Source organism: Siphateles boraxobius, unplaced genomic scaffold (genome assembly GCF_051911475.1).
Source record: "Siphateles boraxobius isolate OS27281-9 unplaced genomic scaffold, OSU_SipBor_1 161, whole genome shotgun sequence".
NCBI classification, from domain to species: Eukaryota; Metazoa; Chordata; class Actinopteri; order Cypriniformes; family Leuciscidae; genus Siphateles; species Siphateles boraxobius.
Window position 1 is genome coordinate 21,476 of NW_027508768.1, and position 22,387 is coordinate 43,862.

At 36.3% G+C, this 22,387-nt stretch overlaps 2 protein-coding genes across 3 annotated transcripts in view; both read right to left on the minus strand.

The window, feature by feature from the left end:
* Positions 1 to 10,000, minus strand: part of LOC143739997 (serine/threonine-protein kinase STK11) — a 28,985-nt gene extending 18,985 nt beyond the window's left edge. Inside the window, exons 1-2 of one of the 2 annotated variants that reach the window (XM_077232012.1) lie at positions 8,705 to 10,000; positions 6,348 to 6,993 (exon numbers count right to left, since the gene is read on the minus strand). In XM_077232012.1, the coding sequence (XP_077088127.1) occupies positions 6,348 to 6,634 (287 nt within the window). In that variant the 5' untranslated portion in view covers positions 6,635 to 6,993; positions 8,705 to 10,000. The remainder of the gene's footprint in view (positions 1 to 6,347; positions 6,994 to 8,704) is intronic. The other variant, XM_077232011.1, reaches the window with a different exon arrangement.
* A 6,827-nt stretch (positions 10,001 to 16,827) lies between these two features.
* LOC143739996 (receptor-type tyrosine-protein phosphatase mu-like) overlaps positions 16,828 to 22,387 on the minus strand; it is a 360,798-nt gene continuing 355,238 nt past the window's right edge. The window contains exons 33-34 of the mRNA XM_077232010.1: positions 21,787 to 21,922; positions 16,828 to 18,065 (exon numbers count right to left, since the gene is read on the minus strand). Coding sequence (XP_077088125.1) covers positions 18,012 to 18,065; positions 21,787 to 21,922 — 190 coding nt within the window. The 3' untranslated portion in view covers positions 16,828 to 18,011. The remainder of the gene's footprint in view (positions 18,066 to 21,786; positions 21,923 to 22,387) is intronic.

Sequence of the window (22,387 nt, forward strand, 5' to 3'; positions counted from 1 at the left end):
TTCATTTTTAATGTTATGGTTATCAGCCCTATAAGAAAATTTGCCCGATATATTAAAGCCGATAAATAATGTAGTATTCCCTTCAGATGCGCACTGTTCAACATGTTGGTTATGAACTGCTTGAAATATGATTGGAATCACTTCAAAAAGAAAAATATAGTAAAGTGCATGTCTGTCATATCAGCTACATAAAATGATAATGAGAACAAGGGCTGCACAATATCGAAATATCGCAAATGTATATATGGTCATTATGGTGATCTGCATATCGCAACGGCTTGCAATAACTGAGGTCATGAACAAAAGACTGATAAAATCACTCGCTGCTCTCGACTGAATAACTTTCCTAGCTTTAATAAGAATCAGTATTTTAATTCATACAGTGAAAACTAAGCAGTGTTTTATTTTTACATTTGATAAATGTAATTTCAGTTTCTGTTGTTAAATAATCCTGATGACGGATAAGCTGAACGCTGTGGTTTACACTGATGTTAAAAACACTTCTTATGCGACAGTAAAACACTCAGAAGCTGTAGGGGTGTTTTCTCGTCACAAAAAGAATGTTAAACAAGTAAGTAGGTCATAATTTTAAAGATAATTTGTTTATTTTACACACTAAGCATTATAGTCTCTCGCATATCGCATTATTTAATGAGTTATCACATATCGCATTTTTCTTCAATATCGTGCAGCCCTAATAATAACATTATAATTGTGTGTTTTGAACATGGATTTTAATGCTGAGACTTTTGTTTTTGTAATCAGGCTCTCAAAAACTATATAAAAATTTGAATTTATTGGCCAATAGCCTATATCGGTTATCAGCTTTCAAATATTATATTAGTGCATCCCTACTAAATCTTATAAAAACTAAAAAGTACATTTGGCAGGACTAAGACTAAACAAAACTGCTGATGAAGTGAACAATGTTTGAACTTTTGTTTTTATTCAGACAGACTTTAATCTCACTGCAAGTGTGGATCCGGACACAGAGACTGTGATAAAGTATGAGGAAAGAGCGAGATATTATTATCATTATTATTATTATTATTATGTGTCGTGATCAGCAGAGAGACGGGCTGTGTTTCCACTCGACTGAAATAGCCTTGAGCTGATGCAAACACACACACACACACACACACACACACTAGTGCATGCGCATGTGTGTTTATCAGCCATTTGACCCACTTGGACAACGACCAACCACACTGAGAAAACATGCTGAACCATTTACATTTACTTACTGGACTTTAGCCAGAAATGGCTTGTAAAAGCAAGACACAGGTGAACACGATAAACATTCACTAATAGATATCACCATAACCATAGTGAATTGCATGAATTATGAACTGCAAAAATGTTTTTGTATTACGAGTCTTCTGAAAAGTTGAGTTTGGCATTATTTAATTTAATATGCATGCACTACTTTGCATAAATTTCCAGAACAGAAATCTGAACACTGGATAAAGTCAGGTTCAAAACTCTCGTTTGATTTTTGTTGACATATTAAAGGGGATTTTGGATATGAATCAGTATATACTGTCAACAACAGACACACATTTTCACCATGTTATCAGGAATAAAATGTCACGCACACGTCTTTTAAATAATCTTTTTTTCTGGTTGTATTAAGTATCAATATTTCTCTTGACATCTCTCGTCAGTGTAATGCATTTATTTATTTCGACCAATGCATGCTGGGATTCCCTTCTTTAAAACAACGCACAAACACAAAGCTAATCAAAATGACATCATCAGGGCGTCTGATGTCACACTGAGCATGTAGGGCCCTCACTAGGTGACAGAGCTGCGTTCTCTGAAGCTCAATGGTGATGATGATGCACTTCCTGTTTCCTGTCGCTCTCCTGTATTCCACTGACCTCGTTCCCGCTTGACCTTGAGAACCGCGGACTCGTTATGCAATACTCGTCATGTTCCAGTCCAGGCCTAATCACTGCTGTCAATCAACACGCTACACACACACACTTTCTGTCTGTAGCATGAAACTGCACATTAGAATTAATGTAAATGTCTTAAAGGTGCAGTGTGTAATATTTAGGAGGATCTGTTGTAGGGCTGGGCGATAAAACGATAACAACAGTTCGATACTTACACAGAATACGCACTATGCGTAACGCTGTGTATGCATTATAAAAATTAAGTGAGGTTTTGCTTAAAACAAGCCAAATTATCTGCCAATATGGTCAGAAAAATAATCTTTATTAACATTATTTCTCTTTCCCCATTGGCAGATAATTTTGCTTTTTTTAAGCATCAACTCACTTCATTTTGATTAATTCCCACGGAAAAGAGGACGTAATATCTCATGTCATTTTACTCTAGTAAATGCATCTTGATTTAAGAATTTTTTAACAAAAATCCTAAGTTCGAAAGGCATTTTTGCAGTGCTGGAGGAGGGTAAGATGTTGAGTAATGCAAATTGGAAGTCATTTTTAAGTTTATTATTATTTATTTTGTTAAACTATATAATTTCAAAGAAATTTCAACTATGCCCTATGCACTTTTGAGGATGAACTTTTGTTTTTCTTTTGTTTTTCTCTCGAGGTTGACAAATGTATTTTATTTATTATGCATTTGAAAAACATGTGACTTAAACTCTTCATACCTTCCTCATCCTCATGCATTAAAGCTTAAATAGATGCATTTCTTTGTTAAAAATGAAATACTTGAATATTAAATGTGTTGCTAATGAGTTGCTAGCCTAAGTGCAGATAAACCATAGATCTGTCATAGTTCTGTTACTAGTAGGGCTGCAACTAACGACTATTTTAATAGTTATAATAGTTAATTCTGTATGTTATCGCTCAGCAGAGAAGCTAATGCGCATGTGCGACTTTCGGCAGAGATTGTAATGAAGAGAGATGCCTCGGTCAGAAAAAACATGTCTGGCGACAACTTCGACAATTAAATTCATTGTTGACTATTTCTATTATCGATTTTTGTCGACGAATCGTTGCAGCCCTAGTTACTAGTCAGGACTGAGGTTTGCCATCATAGTTAGCCAAGACCTACTAAAACATCAGTTTCATCAGTCCATCCTAGATTTCCTATTCTCCTGGGTGCACAAATTATATGACAATTATAATATAAAAATGTGAACTTATTGGTTATCGGTATCGGTCATGAGAAGGACTTAATTATCAGTTATCGGTTAAAATTTTTCATATCGTGCATCCCTGAAATTGAGCATTGCTTGGTAATCGTTTAAGCTAAACTGGTATTTTGTAATTGTGTAGTCAAATTTAACATCTGACAGACTTTGACTGTATATTCTGAACGGTTTTTGCAGCGTCCCGTGTGATTCATCTTTGCGACGTGTGTGAGTTTCTGCATATGTAGCGTGTTTTAAATCAATAATTAATGAGTTTATTGTCAGATAGGGCGCTGCCTTATAAGGGTCTCTCTCATGGCCAACACACTAATCGCCTAACAGACTTACTTTCAAGTTCCAACCAAGACAACCAAAAGACCAAACACAAGTGTCCTGGCATGCGAGGGTTTTGAAGCCGGTCCAAAAGCTCTCGTCTATTTAAAGCAGAAGCCTAAGGCATCACTGCACATTATTTTAATTAATTCCAGGGCTCTGTGTGATTAAACTGCAGGAAGATGATATTTCAGAGCACAGGAGGAACAGAGTGAACACTGCCTAAAGATGAGGCATTTCTAAAGTGAAGTTAAAGTCGACATAATCCACAAGTTATTTCACTTCTGTCATGTGACGCGTATTGCTGAACGCTCAAAAAGGGAAGGAAAAAAAAAACAATTGTATATTTTCTCACGGTTCACTAACTGTAGTCTAAGCCTGAGAACGGTTGCATTAAAATGACTAAAAGCTGCTTGACTATTGGTTTACGTTAACGAAATATGACTAGAGAAAAGTAAAGGCTGTTGTCTTCCCTTCTGCCAAATATGTAGGAAAACATCAACACCCATAATGCACTGGGAAAGTTGCCGTCCGAAGCCACTCCCACAAGTCTGGTTACGCTCACTAGAGTCGCCTCGTTTTAGTAGGAAATACTTCATAGTAGGGCTTGGAGAAGAAAAATCGATTCACCTAGCTATCACGATTTTTTTTTAAGATTTTAAAATCGATCATTTTCTTACAGAATCAATATTAACATAAATGGCTTTATTTTTGTACTTGCTTATAGACGAGGTTGACAGAAGTCAGCCAGTTTAATTTCAACAGAGGATGAAATGTGTCGTTATCTATGAGTGTTGTAGGAGTCTCTAATATCTCTTTTCTCTCAGTGTCTGAAACGCTTCGTTTGAAGATTCAGTCTCTCTAAGCCCCGCCTCTCTGAGAGCTGCTCTGCTCTGATTGGTCAGAAAGCAAATGCTCATTATTATATCTGAATCTCAGCTCGATCACTGTGATACAAACAGTAACGATGCCGTGGGTTTTACCTTAATCTCACCAAAGTGGATTTGCTTTGTCAGCAGAAAACAGCGTCCAACGAACAACACAAACCAAACTCTTCCAGTCTCAGATAAACTAGTGTTTGAGGGCGGGGCTAAGAGACGCTGCTCAACCAATCAAGACTAGAGGCTGGGCATTTTGCAAATTAGTTACTAGGGCTGGAGGAAAAAAAATCGATTCACCCAACTATCACGATTTTTTTGTTCACGATTTTAAAATCGCTTTTTAAATTCCAGAATCGATATTAATACAAATTAAATAGCTTTATTTTTGTGCTTACTTATAGACAAGGTTGACGGAAGTCAGCCAGTTTTGTTTCAACAGAGGATGAAATGTGTCGTTATCTATGAGTGTTGAGTGTTTAATATCCCAAGTGTACACGTGAAAGTGACGTGAGACTGAAAGCCCTCGCGCTGCTCATATACTGAGAGAGAGATGAGACAACAGAGCTGAACGATTATCTTTAAAAGACTGTGATCTCCATTCAAATACACACGGGATCTTACGTTTCGTCTGTCTTATTAAACCTTGACAAATTCATATCGCAACATTCAAAGCTGTGTTGACGCTGACCCGGAGAGAGTCGTCATGAAACCGCTTCACAAACAGTATTTTCAACCTCATAGTACCATTATTTCTGTGACGCAATAGTTCACAATATCATAGAAGTACTGGGATAAAAGTTTAAAGTTTGAATATGAACAATGATGTCTACAGTAGCGATCAAAATAGAGTAAATCAGCTTTTGATAGAAACTTGGCTTACACAAACCATGTGTAAATTCATTTTCTCCTTAAAACTGCAGTGAACCAAAGACAGTCTCAAAAACTCGGTTTGAAATCGTGTTTCTGACGTCACAAACTACCTTGTAACCAATCAGATCAAAGTGTGATCGTCAACGAGTGGATCTCTGAGTAAGTGGATGAATGAGTGGAGGCGGGACTCATTTGCATATTCATAGAACCACGCATTCTAAATGAGGCAAGGGTGTCGAGTTACATTCAAGATATTTTAAAAGGAAAAATCATTTAAATATGTCATTTTGGTGAAGATGAGTTTTAAGGGATCAAATTATTGACTACAGGGTGACTTTAATAACCCTCTGTCGATCTGACTGTCCACGGGCAGGAATACACAAATGTATCGGCCAAAATGTTCATATCAGTGCATCCCTAAAATGTTTTAGTGGCGTCTTAGATCGTTGTAGAACCGATAATCTCTTCCGATCTACTACTAGTTACAGCAGTAAATAAACATGGATGAACATCAGAAGGTATGTTGAAAGATACAGAACAACTTATTGAAATCAATCAAGTCTCGTGTGATCAATATCAAACTGAATCGAGATCAGAACTGAAACAAACTTGGTGTGAACGGGCCTTTAATTTTAAACCTACAAGTAGGCTATATTTTTGGGGTAATCAAACGCAGGCTAATATAATTAGTTTGTGCATTTTTAGTTTAGCCTTTAGTCAATTTAAAAATAAAAGCATTATTTTTGTTTTTAGATTGTAATGTTACAATGTTAGAATGTAATGTGATTTTAACCACCTTTTTGCATAGCCTACATTACATTCACAATATTTGTTTCCATATCCTTCAATATCAACACGGTTTGTAGGATATCATTGGGCAGGATGTGAAATAACATTTTTTAAAATAAATACAGATTTTCTTTAAATAAATACAGATTTTCTTTATCCAAATAGAAAAACGTAGAAAGTACCGAGATATATATACGTATAGTATATCGCCATTTAACCAAAAAATACGAGATATGATTTTTTTTGGCTATAGTCTCATGTAATCAATATCAAACTGAATCGAGATCAGAACTGGGTCAAACTTGGGCCTTTAATTTAGACGTCATGTCAACGTTACAAGGAAGAAAGGAAGGCGCTCTTACTTTTTCACATTGGCCTCTCCGTTGGGAATCCTCCTGAGTTTCTTCTTCTTCAGGATCTTAACGGCTCTGCGACACAGAGTCTCGGAGTCCAACATCTCCTTCACCTTCCCGTACGATCCCTCCCCGAGCAGATCTCCCATCAGGTACTTCCCGATTAGCTTAGCGCGCTTGCGTCGCGGCTGGTAGATGACGTCGGTGGAGTCGATGCGGTGGATGAAGGTGTCCATCCCCATGAGCTCGTTCTCCGTCAGGTACTCCAGATGCTGGAGCTCTCCTCCTACGCTCATCTTCCCTCTTTCCCAATCGCTCGTCGTCGGGAATATTTGTATTCCGATGCAACGGAGGAGCAGTTCTGATTGGGGAGGACCAGTCAGTAGAATAACATCACGAGCGATAAACGCCTGTTAAACCGCAGCATCGTGTCTCGAAAGCTCTAAAACGTAAACAGTGTGTTTTATAGCTTCCTGGTTTTTTAGTCAAGGTTTAATTATCCGACGTCTGGATCTCTGGACATCTCTGCGTGAACACGATCAAACCCAACGGGCTGATGGGAAACACGGCTCCGGAAGCACGCGAACAGGAACGAGGATTAAGGATTTCACTTCAGCATGACGGGAAATCCGTGTACAAGATCCTAAATAAAGACCTACAAGAAAGAGAAATAAGACGCAAGATTAATCAAAGACCCTCATGACACAATCTGCTTATGATGAAGTGGGGACACAGGCCTCAAAGTTTACAATTATTTTCATACATTCAAACTTGTATGTCTAAAATATAAAGCTAGGAAAAGCCAGGATATTGTTTAATATATGATTGTGTTTGGCTGAAAGAAGAGTCATATACACCTAGGATGGCTTGAGTGTGAGTAAATTATGGGATCATTTTCATTTTCTTTAACCATCTTAAATTGTGAAACACACGCAAGCACATTTTCTGAAACATTAATTATATTCCAAACTGGGGCCCGCAAGAGAATGGAAAAACACACAGTAAAAAAAAAAAAAGATAAAAATATTTAATGAAGAAAAGATTAAATAACTAAATTTGATTACAATAAATGGGTGACTGACGGATAAGGATTCAAAATGAGAAAAAAATAAAACTGGCAAAAAAATTCAGATTTGAGGACTTTCTATACTTATAGAGTATACTTATAGTCTTGTGTATGTAATGCAATGACATGTACACATTTCAAGAATGCAATTAACCCTTTTTTTGGCGAATCAGATCTTTTTCCCCATGAAAATTTCATTCCTGGGTAACGTAATGAATTTTTAAATGAATTACATTTCTACAATTGTTGGCATACATTATGATTTAAATAATAATGAAATAAATAAATGCATAAACCTTGATTGAAATAAAGAATATATTTGAATAAAATGAAAAATAACCGATTTAATTTAATTAACATTAGATATTATAAAATTTGATTTAAATAATACACCAAACAGTGTGTAAAAAAGTAGCCTAATAACGTAATGTAACAGAAACTAAACACTCATATTTTATCCATATTTATAATATTAATCATTCACAGTATTAATGTTATAGATGTCTTTTGAATTTAAGGGTTTAGGGGCTCCATGGCATTTAAAAGATTGAAAATCCCTTAATTATATTATATTACACTGACTATACCATGTAAACAGTATATGAACATACAGCAGCATTACTGTCTGACACCATATATGAACCATAGAACTGTTTTGATCAAGTAATAATAATAAAACAGAGATACAACACACAATCCAGAAAAACATCCACCAAACGCAGTCAGGACTGTATGGAAGTCCATATCTGCCACATAATAGAACAAAATGTGCTTTGGAATTTCTTCATAATAAGATAAAAAGTCATATTTGTTTAATAAAAAGTTGAACACATGAGATTACAACATATTAAGGCATAATTATAGCTTGCTGAGTCATAATTTAGATTTTTGGATCATAACTATGACATATTAGTCGAAATTATGACACTAAATCATCGTTATGATATTTATTAAAGTCAAAATTATGATTTAAAGTATGATTTTGTCCTCATGTGGCGGAAATGATCTTCCATACTACTGACACCATATGAAGTGAAGAGAATGAAACAGATGTTTGATGATTGATCGATCGATCGATCATCTGATCATGTAATGCGGATAATCGATCACAGAACGCAGCTTCGCACAAACACTCGCGCGTCGTGCTAAGTTAATGCGTGTTATCTGACGAGTAATGTGAGGGATTTTAGTGACAAACGCGATGTTTGTGTCGATGGAAACGAGTGTTTTATCAATAGCGGTTAGCGGTTGCGGCTAACACACATCCCTGACAGAGAACAAGCTAATCAAACACACTGACCTGAAGCTGCTCTCATCAGCACAGCTCGATGACGGACTGGAACTCAAGCTTATGTTCCTGTTCTACTCTTCAGTCGTTTATTTTCTGGCGTCTCGTCTGTTCTTCACCGCTGCTGCTGCTTCAAGGCTGCCGCCATCTTGTTTACCTCCCTCCCCTCGTTTAAACGCGCATGCGCAGAACCGTGAACGCGCTCGCTAGCCTCCAGCAACACTCCCCTCGGACCGGGCGCGCGCAGTTTTTACTTTTTGCTAAATAAAAATAATAAAAATGTTATAGTTAATTATCAATTGATATTATAAGAAAATAAAGGACTAAAATCAAAAGATATAAATAAACTTAAATATAACATCAAAATGTTTACATATTTTAGCCTGCATAATATACTAAATTTAACTAAAAATAATTATGTTACAAATTCACATTTAATAATTAAAATATTGAATAAAGCAAAAGATAGAAATAAAGTTAAATAAAACATTAAATGTTTACATGTTTACATAATTTATTTTATTTATTTATTTTTACTGTATTTTAGCTGTTCCTTTAACTCGCTTACAGAGCTTTTTCTTCAATAGCTCCAAAATTATGGAATTCTTTACCAATCGAGATAAGCCAAGCAAAATCTCTTAGCATTTTTAAACCTCACCTTAATTTTTTTTTAGGGTAGAAATTTTTCATTGTGTATTATGTTATATGGTGTATTTTTTATTTTTATTATTTTTTATTATTAAGTAATAGTTAAATGCCATAATATTCCCTGCGATAAGATAGAGGTGAATTTTTTTAAACAGTTGAAATCCAGAGTAAAATTGTTCCAATGCATTAAATTGAATATACTTTTATATAAATTTAGCTTTAGATCAAATGTTCTCATTTTATGTGAACTCCAGTTCTATGTATGTTTTCACTTCAGTGACATAACTGATCTGTGTGTGTGTGTTTGTGTGTGTGTGTGTGTGTGTGTGTGTGTGTGTGTTTGTTTGTGTGTGTGTGTGTGTGTGTGTGATTGTTTGTGTGTGTGTGTGTGTGTGTGTGATTGTTTGTGTGTGTGTGTGTGTGTGTGTGTTTGTTTGTGTGTGTTTGTGTGTGTGTGTGTGCGTGTGTGTGTGTGTGTGTGTGTGTGTTTGTTTGTGTGTGTGTGTGTGTGTTTGTGTGTTTGTGTGTGTGTGTGTGTGTGTGTGTGTGTGTGTGTTTGTGTTTGTGTTTGTGTGTGTGTGTGTGTGTGTGTGTGTGTGTGTGTGTGTGTGTGTGTGTGTGTGTGTGTGTGTGTGTGTGTGTGTGTGTGTGTGTGTGTGTGTGTGTGTGTGTGTGTGTGTCCATCACAGTCTCGGGCTTGTTTTGGCTGAGCTGAAGATGCAGGTTATTTTTAACTAGTGTTAACCTTGTGGAATCTCAAACTCAAGCTCTGATTACAAACACACACTCACTTTCCTCATTACAGAATGTGTGTGTGTGTGTGTGTGTGTGTGAGTGTGTGTGACAAATCAAGACACATTTTTCATGGGTTCAAGAGTCTGTGCTTAAAAAAACTGTCAGTCGAGTCAGAAAAAACTATTTAAAAGGAAAACAAGATTATTTTTCTAAAAACAACTATTAAATGAAATTAAAATATGAGCACTTAAATGTGGGTCTGTAACACACAGTGAACAAATCATATGCTGTTATGATGCTTTTTTTCATTGTCTTGATCTTGACAACATTCATTCACTTTCATTATGGACTTCTATTACACGAGAGTAGATGTTAAAACTTCATGCTGATTTGTACTCGGCTTTCGCCAAGATAATCACCAACTAAGACGTAGCTTTACAGTAAACTATGCTTCTCCATCCATTTACGCTTCTTTGCATATGGTGATGTAAATCTCCTTCTGTCTAGTGTTAACACGCGTCAGCACACACAACGGCTGCAACCACAGTGCGGTCCCCCCATAACAACCCTCTGGATTGAGCGGAGTAGGGGACATCTCTAGGGTCGTCAAGTGGGCACCTTCCGTCCTCAGTGTTTCGTCGACTAGCCCACGACACCTCAAGAGGGCTCGACAGTGACTCTGGCGTCCCAGAGATCCCCCCCCCCCCCCCCCCTCCGTCCCCCACTCAACTCAGCCCAGCTTACTGACCTCTACTTCCCTCCTGCTGCTGAGACCTAACCACAATCTCACAATCTCTCCACAACCCAACCATACGCGCCGACCCGTTTGACTAAGGTTGTCGAGCCCCACTGGTGCGTTAATATGCAGTTTCAGTGGCAACGGTTCCGTATGGCATACTACCGCAAAACACAATATCTGCCCAACCACCCGTCATTCACGCAATATACACAGGAACGTAATGACTGTAAATACTATACAACCTATACAAATAAACCAACACCCTTCAAGTTTTCAAGAATTCTACGAAACCGTAGCATGGCGGCCTGTACACAGCCAGCTAGAATCTTTCCGTCTCAACCACAGCCAGTTGCTGCTCCTTTCTGCTGCTTCAGATAAGTTCTTTACTGTGCGACGCAACTCTTGGCCACTGAATCCGACGTCTCTGTGGAGCCGGGCTGTAGAGTGTGCCACAAAACCTCGACAACCCACTTCCACTGGATAAACCTGGACTCTCCATCCTCGCTGTTCTGCTTCAGTGGCCAGATGAGCATACCGCAGTTTCTTCCTCTCATATGCCTCATCTACCGCATCCTCCCATGGCACTGTTAACTCTATCAGTTGAACAATGCGTGCTGATCCAGACCACAAAACAATATCTGGTCGTAGGTTAGTGGTGGCAATCTCAGGTGGAAAAATAAGCCGTTGATCAAGATCAGCCAGCATCTTCCAGTCCCTAGCAGCTTCCAGTTGTCCTGGGCGAGAATTGGTGTTAGCACCTTTTCTTGGTGGTTGCTCGCCTGGGCGGAGGAATATTGTCTTCTGCGTGTAATGTTTTGCTAGAACAGGCGGCAACTTATTGGTCATGTTACGCTTGGCTTCCAATCCTAAAGCCAAACATCGCAATACTTGGTCATGGCGCCAAGTAAACCGACCTTGGCTAAGAGCCACCTTACATCCTGTCAAAATGTGCCTTAATGTGGCAGGTGATGAACACAAAGGACAAGAGGGATCCTCTCCTACCCAGAGGTTTAGGTTCTGCGGTGATGGGAGAACATCATATGTTGACCTAATAAGGAAACTGATCCTACTCTCTTCCATTGACCAAAGGTCTTGCCAGCCCATTTTGCGTTGTTCCACACTCTCCCATCTCATCCACTCTCCCTGCTTGGCCTGGGAAATGGCCTTTATACACCTCATCCTCTCCTCCTGCTTTCACACCTCGTTGACTACCAGCTTCCTCCTTTGAGCTGGCCCTGCCTTGTGCCATTTAGGAGGAGCTAAACTGAGCCCAAAACCCCCTCTTCCATGCTGTACCTGTCCCACGATATCCCCAATTTGAAGGTCAGCCTTTGCCTCTACTACAGTTTTCTTTGCTGACCACTTTCTACCAGTTTTTAACACTGCCTCCTTTATACATTTGTCGCGTGACTCTACTAAGGTCGAAAGATGTTTATGTAAAAGTTCATATAGAGAATCATCATGTTCCAAATGTCACGGTTTCCCTCGATTATTTTGATATTCTTATGTCTTGCGTTTCTGGTTTTTATTTGCTGCGGTTTTGGTTCCTGTTAGCCTTTGTTTCCATACAGCCTTGTGTGTTTCCATGACAACTCATTAGCCACACCTGTTCCTCATTAGCCTGTGTATAAATACCCCTGTGTTTCAGTCTTTAGTAGTGCTGGGCAGATTACGGCTGCGTTCCAGTCCAAAATTGACATGCCCTTCACTCGCTAACTTCCCTCCGTCTCGTTCACTCGTTTGTGCGTCATTGCTTACGTTGCACGAGTGTCAACTTCTGGCGGAAACTGCAATGGGCTGAACTGGAATGTCCTAAGCCCTTGATCACTTGGAATCAGCTATGGAGTTGATTTATTATTTACAATTTTTTTCCCTTTAAGAATTTGTTTAATGCTGCATCCAAATGTATATAGGTGTGTTTGGGTTGTTTTATATAAAAAAAATCTAATTAATATTGTTTGTGGTGGTGGTGATTAGATGAGATCGGCGGTGACGTCACAATCGTGCATTATGGTATATGGAATTGCCTGAAGTGTACATATGAAGTAGACTCGGGGTGCTTCTCATTTCTTATTTGTGCATCCTCGTTTCCTTTCCTCGCTTCCTTTCCTAGCGTCTCAGCTCCACCCCTGTAGGTTGTGAGGGAAGGACGCAAGGAAAGAAAATGAGGATGGAGGAATCGAATGAAAGCTTTTTTTATACATTGGAATACTTGATCACTCGAGCGTCACTTCATAGCGTCATCAGCAGCGCTCAAAGGATCTGCCCTTATGTTGTTGAAGTTTGTTTATTTAAGAAATTCATAATGAATAATAATAATGCAAGATACCCTATTGAAATATGTGAGATGTGTGGATTATATAAACTGCAAGGGTAAAGTACAAATTCAAATTATTGTGACCGATGTGAAGGGGGAGGAGAATTTATACGTGCGTCACGTTTAGTCAATAAAACACTTCCGCATAGGATACACCTGTGTATCCTCGCTCATGACTCCTCTGGAAGCCTCCTCACTCCTCGATCCTCGACTCCTCACGGTGCAATTAGAGAATTGAGATGTCCTTCAAGATGGCTGTGCTTGATTGGTTTCCGGGTCATAGGATGGAGGACAGAGGAGCGAGGAGGGATATTGAGAAGCACCCCATGTCTAAAAGTGGACTGACTGGAACGCAGCACGAGGCTTCGAGGAACACTGAAACTGTTGAAGCAAATGTGCCGTAAACAATCCAACACCGTCTCCACGGTGACCCCTAATGGTCAGATCAGTGTAAATGCAACAAAAACCAGGGCCAAACATACATAAAAACACATTTGACAAATCTATTGCACATTTTTAATTGAAAATAAAATCTTTCAAATGCAATTATCTAATCATCTAATAAGATTATCAAGTGTCTATATGTTCTTTTATCAATGGTCAGGGTTTGTTTTGTTTCTTCTATGAATGGCTTAGCTAAACAGGCCAATAAGTGAATATTAACTACCATTATTCATTTAAATTATACTAATGTCTAATTAAAACGTCTACAAATGTATAAAACCCAACAGACACTTGTTCATTGGTTCTCAGTGACTCCTCACGATTCATGGGTTCACAGATCATCGCCCCCTAGTGGCGAACCATTGAAAGATGAAACGTTTCGAAACAGGTATGACGTAATGAAGCCTTGTTTACTGAAATCACGTGACTCTGGCAGTTTGATACACGCTCTGAACCATTGATTCGGAAAGATTTCAAAGCTTCATGAAGCAGTGTTTTGAAATTGCCATCACTAAATCATATTGGACGTTATCAAGTGCACTCTTTCAATCCCATAATGCACTGTAACAACGAGTGTACAACCGATGTATTCTTAAAGGCTAGAGAATACCCATAATGCACTGTGAGAGTCGCGTGCTGCATGAATTCCTGCGTCTGACCAGAAGATGGCGCCGGAGCTGAATTATCCAGCGTAATATCATACAAGAATACATTTCTTTTTAATTGATTATTAAATAGTATAAGGTTTATACATGCTATTTTCGAGTTCTTTTCATTACATTTCATTGGAGCTGCCAGTTTGCAATGTTTCAAATTATTATTAAACAGCAAGCACAATCTAAATGAGTAAAGTTTGAAGACAAACTTTGACGTTGGCTTGACAAAATCAGGTCTGAAAGTATAAAATAACTTTGAAAAGGTTAACGTTTGAAGGTTTTAGTCAGAGAAAGTCAAACATTTTTTGGTTTAACTAATCGTTAACATGTTTAAGCATGATTTAGCACATTTTAAACATAAGTTACCATTTTGCTAACATGATTTAACAGACTGGTAGCATGTTTGTTAACATGATTGAACATGTTGTTAGCATGAATTAGCATGTTGCTAACATGATTTAACATGTTGCTAGCATTATTTAGTATATTGCAAGTATGTTTAACATTTTGTTAGCATGATTAACCATAAAGCTAGCATAGATTAACATGTTGGTAACATGATTTGCAACAAAATTAAAGGGGTGGTTCAGAATTTTGGACATCGGACCTCATTCCCAAGTTTCAAAAGTGAAATTTTTAAGCTCCCTTTTAAAACTGTTTCCACTTCAGCAATAATCTGTCCAGTGTCGTTTAAAAAAAAAAGATCACAGTCTGCGATCCAAAGCATTCAAGATGTACGACAGTTTAAGTTGGAAATTTAATTTTCATGTCTGTGCTGAGAAAGTAAATAAATAGATTATAACTCTTGCATAAATATAATTCATCACCGCAAAATCCCCTAAAAAACACTAGTAAGTCTTAATGTACAAAAGTTTTCACCCCCTCAATGAAAGTCTATGGGACTTTCCGTAGGTTTGATTGTCCGTTTAACAAAAAATTTAAGTTGGATCAGTTAGAAAAGATCCCAGATCCGGCCCACATGTGGATTTCACACGTGCCGGATGTGAGCCGGATCAGGGCCGACGCTGTGTTGCCGCCTGGGATACAGAAACCCGAGTCAGATCAGTCCGAGTTAAAGCTAGGAGGAGGAACTGCTTCACATTTAGTCCGAGAAGAAGAAGAAGCAGACGCTTAAATTGTAGATTTTGTCAAGCTAACATACAGTAACTATACAAACAATGTGTGCTCTCGTTTCCATTCACTCCTTCAAGTGTTAATAGTGGAGTAATGTTGGGAATATGATTTCGAACTCCAGTCGTGTCTTCTGTGGATTATCCTGGTCTTCCCGATCCTCGTCGTCTGCTTTCCTCGGTGGGATTATCTGTGTTTGTTGAATCAGATCATATTCCATGTGTTTTCGTGACTTGAGAAGAACCAACATGATTGACACGCATCAACACTAGAGATCAACTACACACGTTTAACCCTTTCTGAGTTATAGTTTCATGCTGTTGTCTATGGAAGCCCATTTACACGGCATAAGAAAAAAACACGCACTGCATAAATAAATGTCTTACTCAGTATTTCTGTCTTGTTTCCAGTCCAAATATCTAACAATTCTTAAATCTAGATGCTTTTACTAGATGAGTAAAATGACATGAGATATGAGTTATGTATTGTTTTCCGGGGGAATTAATCCAAATTAAGTGAGTTGTTGCTTTAAAAAAGTTAAATAAATAAATTATCTGCCAATGGGGAAACAGAAATAATGTTAATTCAAACAGAAACAAGATTATTTTTCTTACCCAGATAATTTGGTTGTTTTAAACAAAAAACTCACTTAATTTGTATTTATTTCCACAGAAAACATGACTTAATATATTGTGTTATTTTACTCATCTAGTAAACACATCTTGATTTAAGGATTTTTTGATATTTGGACTGAAAACAAGACAAAAATACTCATAATTATGACATAAGTCGAAGTTGTGATGTGAGTCATAATTATGAGATTAAAAAAAAAATTATGACTCATAATTACGACTTTTTAAGACATTAGCAACTTTTTAATCTAAGTGACGTGTTAATTTTAACTTTTTAATCTAATAATTATTTTCATCACTTAAGACAAAAAACATGCTTTTGTAAATCATGATTATGATATAAATCGAAATTATGCTGAAAATTAAGTATAAAATTAAAAAGTTGAAATTCATGACAAAAAAAATCAAAATTGACATGAGATAAAAAAGACGTACTGTCATAATTATATTTTTTGAGCCAATTTACACTTTTAAATCTAATAATTATGACTTTTTAAAATTGACCAAATTTTGATATACCAAAGCATAATTTTCTTATTTTGCAGTAATGGGCTTCCATTCAAAACTTAAACTTTTTGATTTTTGTTATCATTGTCTGATGAAAGTCTTTGACTGTTATTTAATAAAGTTTTGAGTCACACTTTACAATAAGGTTCTATTAGTTAACTAAAATAATTCCTTACTTGATGTTAATGTCTACATTTACATCAATATCTGTCGATAATATTATTTATTGGACCTGAGCTGACGTGAACAGCTGTATTTTTATTAACGGACTGAAAAATGGATAAAACATTAGAAATGAAATATTGTAAGTGATGAACAGGCAGACATTTGTTGATCCATACAATATATTTGATCATGTACAATATGAACCAGTACAGGATGATTGTCTGGAATAAATATCACAGCACACCTCAAAATATTTACAGTATAAACAAACAATATTAAAAACACGTGCAAACAATAAGACGGAGAGGAAAGCAAGTACAGAGCGAGCGATGGGAAGGTTTGGGTCGATGATGTCATTTCTTTCTATGTTACGATGTTTTTAAATGTTGTACAATTTACACAACAAAGTAACACTCATCAAACATTTACTTCCTGGCTGAATCGCCATCAGTGTGTTCAGCACAAACACCTCATTAATATGCAAATCAGGCTCATTAGAGACTGACATATTCATGAGTTTCTCAATCGTCCGATTTCTCATTTTAGCAGTAACTTTGTAATTACTTCAGTGTGTGTGAATAAATGACACTTCAGTGTGGCGGATAAGAGCATAAAACACCTTTTTTTTTAAACGTCTCGTTTTCCAGCACAAATATCTAAACGTTCAAAAATGTGTAAAAAAAAAGGTGAGTTTGTGCTTAAAAAGACAGCAGATATCTCCCAATGGAGTCAGAAAAATGCATAATCTTAATAATCTTGTTTTACTTTGAGTTAAGTTTATTTTTCTGACTCCATTGACAGATATTTGTTCTTGTGTTAATCACAAACTCACTCCATCATGAAATTGTGACAGTTTTTGGATTATTGCAGTGTTACTATAAAACAGCATCTCTCTCTTCTCTGATGATGTGGGCGGGGCTATAACCTGTCACTCACATGAGATCAGCCAATAGCAAACCACAACCATCCAATCAGTTCCTCACAGACACAATCAAGCCCCGCCCACATGTGTTCTCGTTCCAGAAGCGTTTCACTCGATATACGACACAATAGAGAAGAAGAGACGAGTGAAATCATGACGACTTTAAATCTATTCAGTTATTTTGCTTCTTCTCTAGTAAATGTATCTTGATTTAAGAATGTTTAGATATTTTGTGCTGGAAAACAAGTGTGTATCGAACACTGGACTCAGCGGGAAACAGTTGCAGGAGTTGAATCTTCTCTTCGCTGTCTTCATGAAGTCTTCATTTAAAGATATACAAGTCGACTGTACACACACACACACACACACACACACACACACACACACACACACACACACACACACTGCAGGAGTTCGGGGCTGTTAGCCTGAGTTCAGATACTCCAACGCCACTTCATAGCAGAACTTGTACTGATCCTGGAGAAAGAGACGAGACGACGTGAGACACACACACACACACACACACACACACACACACACACACACACACACACACACACACACACACACACACACACTGTTGTTCACTGATACACACACCTCTACATCAACCAAATCAAACAGGAATTATGAATCTGGCTTTATCAAATGTTCAGATTGAGTTCTTTTCATGTATGCAAATTAGTGGATATTTAATTAGCTAATGCCTCATTTGCATATCCAAACATAAAATTTCAATACTTCAAAAAATTTTTTTGCCAAATCTTAGTAACACTTACAATAAGGTTCATTAGTTAATGTATTAACTAACGTGAACTAACAATGAGCAATACATTTGTTACAGTATTTATTAATCTTTGTTAATGTTAGTTAATAAAAATACAGTCATTCACTGTTTTTTCATGTTAGTTTAAAGTGCATTAACTATAATAACAAGATTTTAATAATGTATTAGTAAATGTTGAAATTAATATGAACAAAGATTAATAAATGCTGTATAAGTGAGGTCATTATTAGCTCATGCTAATGAATGTTAACTAATGAGCTTTATTGTAAAGTGTTAATGTGTTCAGTCGATTGGGGAAAGTGTGTGAAGTCTATTAGTCACATGTTTACTCTATTAGTCACATGTTTACACTATTAGTCACATGTTTACTCTATTAGTCACATGTTTACTCTATTAGTCACATGTTTACTCTATTAGTCACATGTTTACTCTATTAGTCACATGTTTACACTATTAGTCACATGTTTACTCTATTAGTCACATGTTTACACTATTAGTCACATGTTTACTCTATAAGTCACATGTTTACTCTATTAGTCACATGTTTACTCTATTAGTCACATGTTTACTCTATTAGTCACATGTTTACTCTATTAGTCACATGTTTACTCTATTAGTCACATGTTTACTCTATTAGTCACATGTTTACTCTATTAGTCACATGTTTACTCTATTACTCACATGTTTACTCTATTAGTCACATGTTTACACTATTAGTCACATGTTTACTCTATTGGTCACATGTTTACACTATTAGTCACATGTTTACACTATTAGTCACATGTTTACACTATTAGTCACATGTTTACTCTATTAGTCACATGTTTACACTATTAGTCACATGTTTACTCTATTAGTCACATGTTTACTCTATTAGTCACATGTTTACACTATTAGTCACATGTTTACACTATTAGTCACATGTTTACTCTATTAGTCACATGTTTACACTATTAGTCACATGTTTACACTATTAGTCACATGTTTACACTATTAGTCACATGTTTACACTATTAGTCACATGTTTACACTATTAGTCACATGTTTACACTATTAGTCACATGTTTACTCTATTAGTCACATGTTTACTCTATTAGTCACATGTTTACACTATTAGTCACATGTTTACTCTATTAGTCACATGTTTACACTATTAGTCACATGTTTACACTATTAGTCACATGTTTACTCTATTAGTCACATGTTTACTCTATTAGTCACATGTTTACACTATTAGTCACATGTTTACTCTATTAGTCACATGTTTACTCTATTAGTCACATGTTTACACTATTAGTCACATGTTTACACTATTAGTCACATGTTTACTCTATTAGTCACATGTTTACACTATTAGTCACATGTTTACTCTATTAGTCACATGTTTACTCTATTAGTCACATGTTTACTCTATTAGTCACATGTTTACTCTATTAGTCACATGTTTACACTATTAGTCACATGTTTACTCTATTAGTCACATGTTTACACTATTAGTCACATGTTTACTCTATTAGTCACATGTTTACTCTATTAGTCACATGTTTACTCTATTAGTCACATGTTTACACTATTAGTCACATGTTTACTCTATTAGTCACATGTTTACACTATTAGTCACATGTTTACTCCATTAGTCACATGTTTACTCTATTAGTCACATGTTTACACTATTAGTCACATGTTTACTCTATTAGTCACATGTTTACTCTATTAGTCACATGTTTACTCTATTAGTCACATGTTTACACTATTAGTCACATGTTTACTCTATTAGTCACATGTTTACACTATTAGTCACATGTTTACACTTTTAGTCACATGTTTACTCTATTAGTCACATGTTTACACTATTAGTCACATGTTTACTCTATTAGTCACATGTTTACTCTATTAGTCACATGTTTACACTATTAGTCACATGTTTACACTATTAGTCACATGTTTACACTATTAGTCACATGTTTACTCTATTAGTCACATGTTTACTCTATTAGTCACATGTTTACTCTATTAGTCACATGTTTACACTATTAGTCACATGTTTACTCTATTAGTCACATGTTTACACTATTAGTCACATGTTTACACTATTAGTCACATGTTTACACTATTAGTCACATGTTTACACTATTAGTCACATGTTTACTCTATTAGTCACATGTTTACTCTATTAGTCACATGTTTACTCTATTAGTCACATGTTTACTCCATTAGTCACATGTTTACTCTATTAGTCACATGTTTACACTATTAGTCACATGTTTACTCTATTAGTCACATGTTTACTCTATTAGTCACATGTTTACACTATTAGTCACATATTTACACTATTAGTCACATGTTTACTCTATTAGTCACATGTTTACACTATTAGTCACATGTTTACACTATTAGTCACATGTTTACACTATTAGTCACATGTTTACACTATTAGTCACATGTTTACTCTATTAGTCACATGTTTACTCTATTAGTCACATGTTTACACTATTAGTCACATGTTTACACTATTAGTCACATGTTTACACTATTAGTCACATGTTTACTCTATTAGTCACATGTTTACTCTATTAGTCACATGTTTACTCTATTAGTCACATGTTTACTCTATTAGTCACATGTTTACTCTATTAGTCACATGTTTACACTATTAGTCACATGTTTACACTATTAGTCACATGTTTACACTATTAGTCACATGTTTACTCTATTAGTCACATGTTTACTCTATTAGTCACATGTTTACACTATTAGTCACATGTTTACTCTATTAGTCACATGTTTACTCTATTAGTCACATGTTTACTCTATTAGTCACATGTTTACTCTATTTTCACCGGTCTTGCCTTCATCATCACAGTAATATTTTGCATTTATGAACCCGATCTCATTAGAGAAGCTTTTTAATGTCCACAAACAGCGACTCTATAGTTCTGAACAATATAGGGGTGTAACAATAATCGTGTCTCAATATCTCGCAATACAAAAATGAAACAATATGTATTGTTGATAGTTCACCCAGAATAATAATTACTGTGTGTTTTTTTGAGTTTTAGTGTCAGTACTACATTAAACTACTATATAATGTTGAAAATATGTATAATAATGCAATATTTGTGTGTGATGATAATGCCAAATGTCTGATGTTACCTGTAAAAAGTGGCCTATATTATTTTAAATATCTAATAAGTGACAGAGATCAAGCGTATTCGTCTCAAATATCATTGTGTATCATTGTATTGGATCCGTGCGTTCGGTCTTAAAGTGACAGCAGCCTAATAAACCTGCCGTCTGTGTCATTAATGTTCAACGCTATAGTTATCGCTATTACAGCTGGGTTCACAATATTTAAATCAATTCTTATTTTATTGAAAATGTAATTCTTAAATGTAATAGATTGAGCTTTACCAGAAGGTCCACCATGTTGGGCTTGTTGTTGCGCAACGTTTTAACGGCGTGAAACACGTCAACGGATCGCTGGTGTCGAAGCATCTCACTCACGATACTGATGGCACAGAACGTCCCACTGCGACCGCCACCGTTCCTGCACACACACACGCACACACACGCACACACACGCATACACGCACACACACACACACACGCACACACACACACACACATCATTCAAATAAGTGTTTGTGTTTTTGTGGAAAGCAGCACAACTGTTTTCAACACAGATAATAATCATAAATGTTTCTTGAGCATCAGATCATCATATTATAGTGATTTCTGAAGGATCATGTGACACTGAAGACTGGAGTAATGATGCTGAAAACACTTTACTATATATTCACATAGAAAACAGATGATCTACATTACAATAATATTTCACTGTTTTTAATGTATTTTTGATCAGCCTTGGTGAGAAGAGACTTCCTTCAAAAACATTGAAACATCTTAAATATTAAAAACTTGTAGGAACCGCTTGAGTTCAGCAGTTCGAGAGTTAAATCTGGTCTACCTGATCTAACACGGTTTGTGCCGAACTGTGTTTCACACACACATA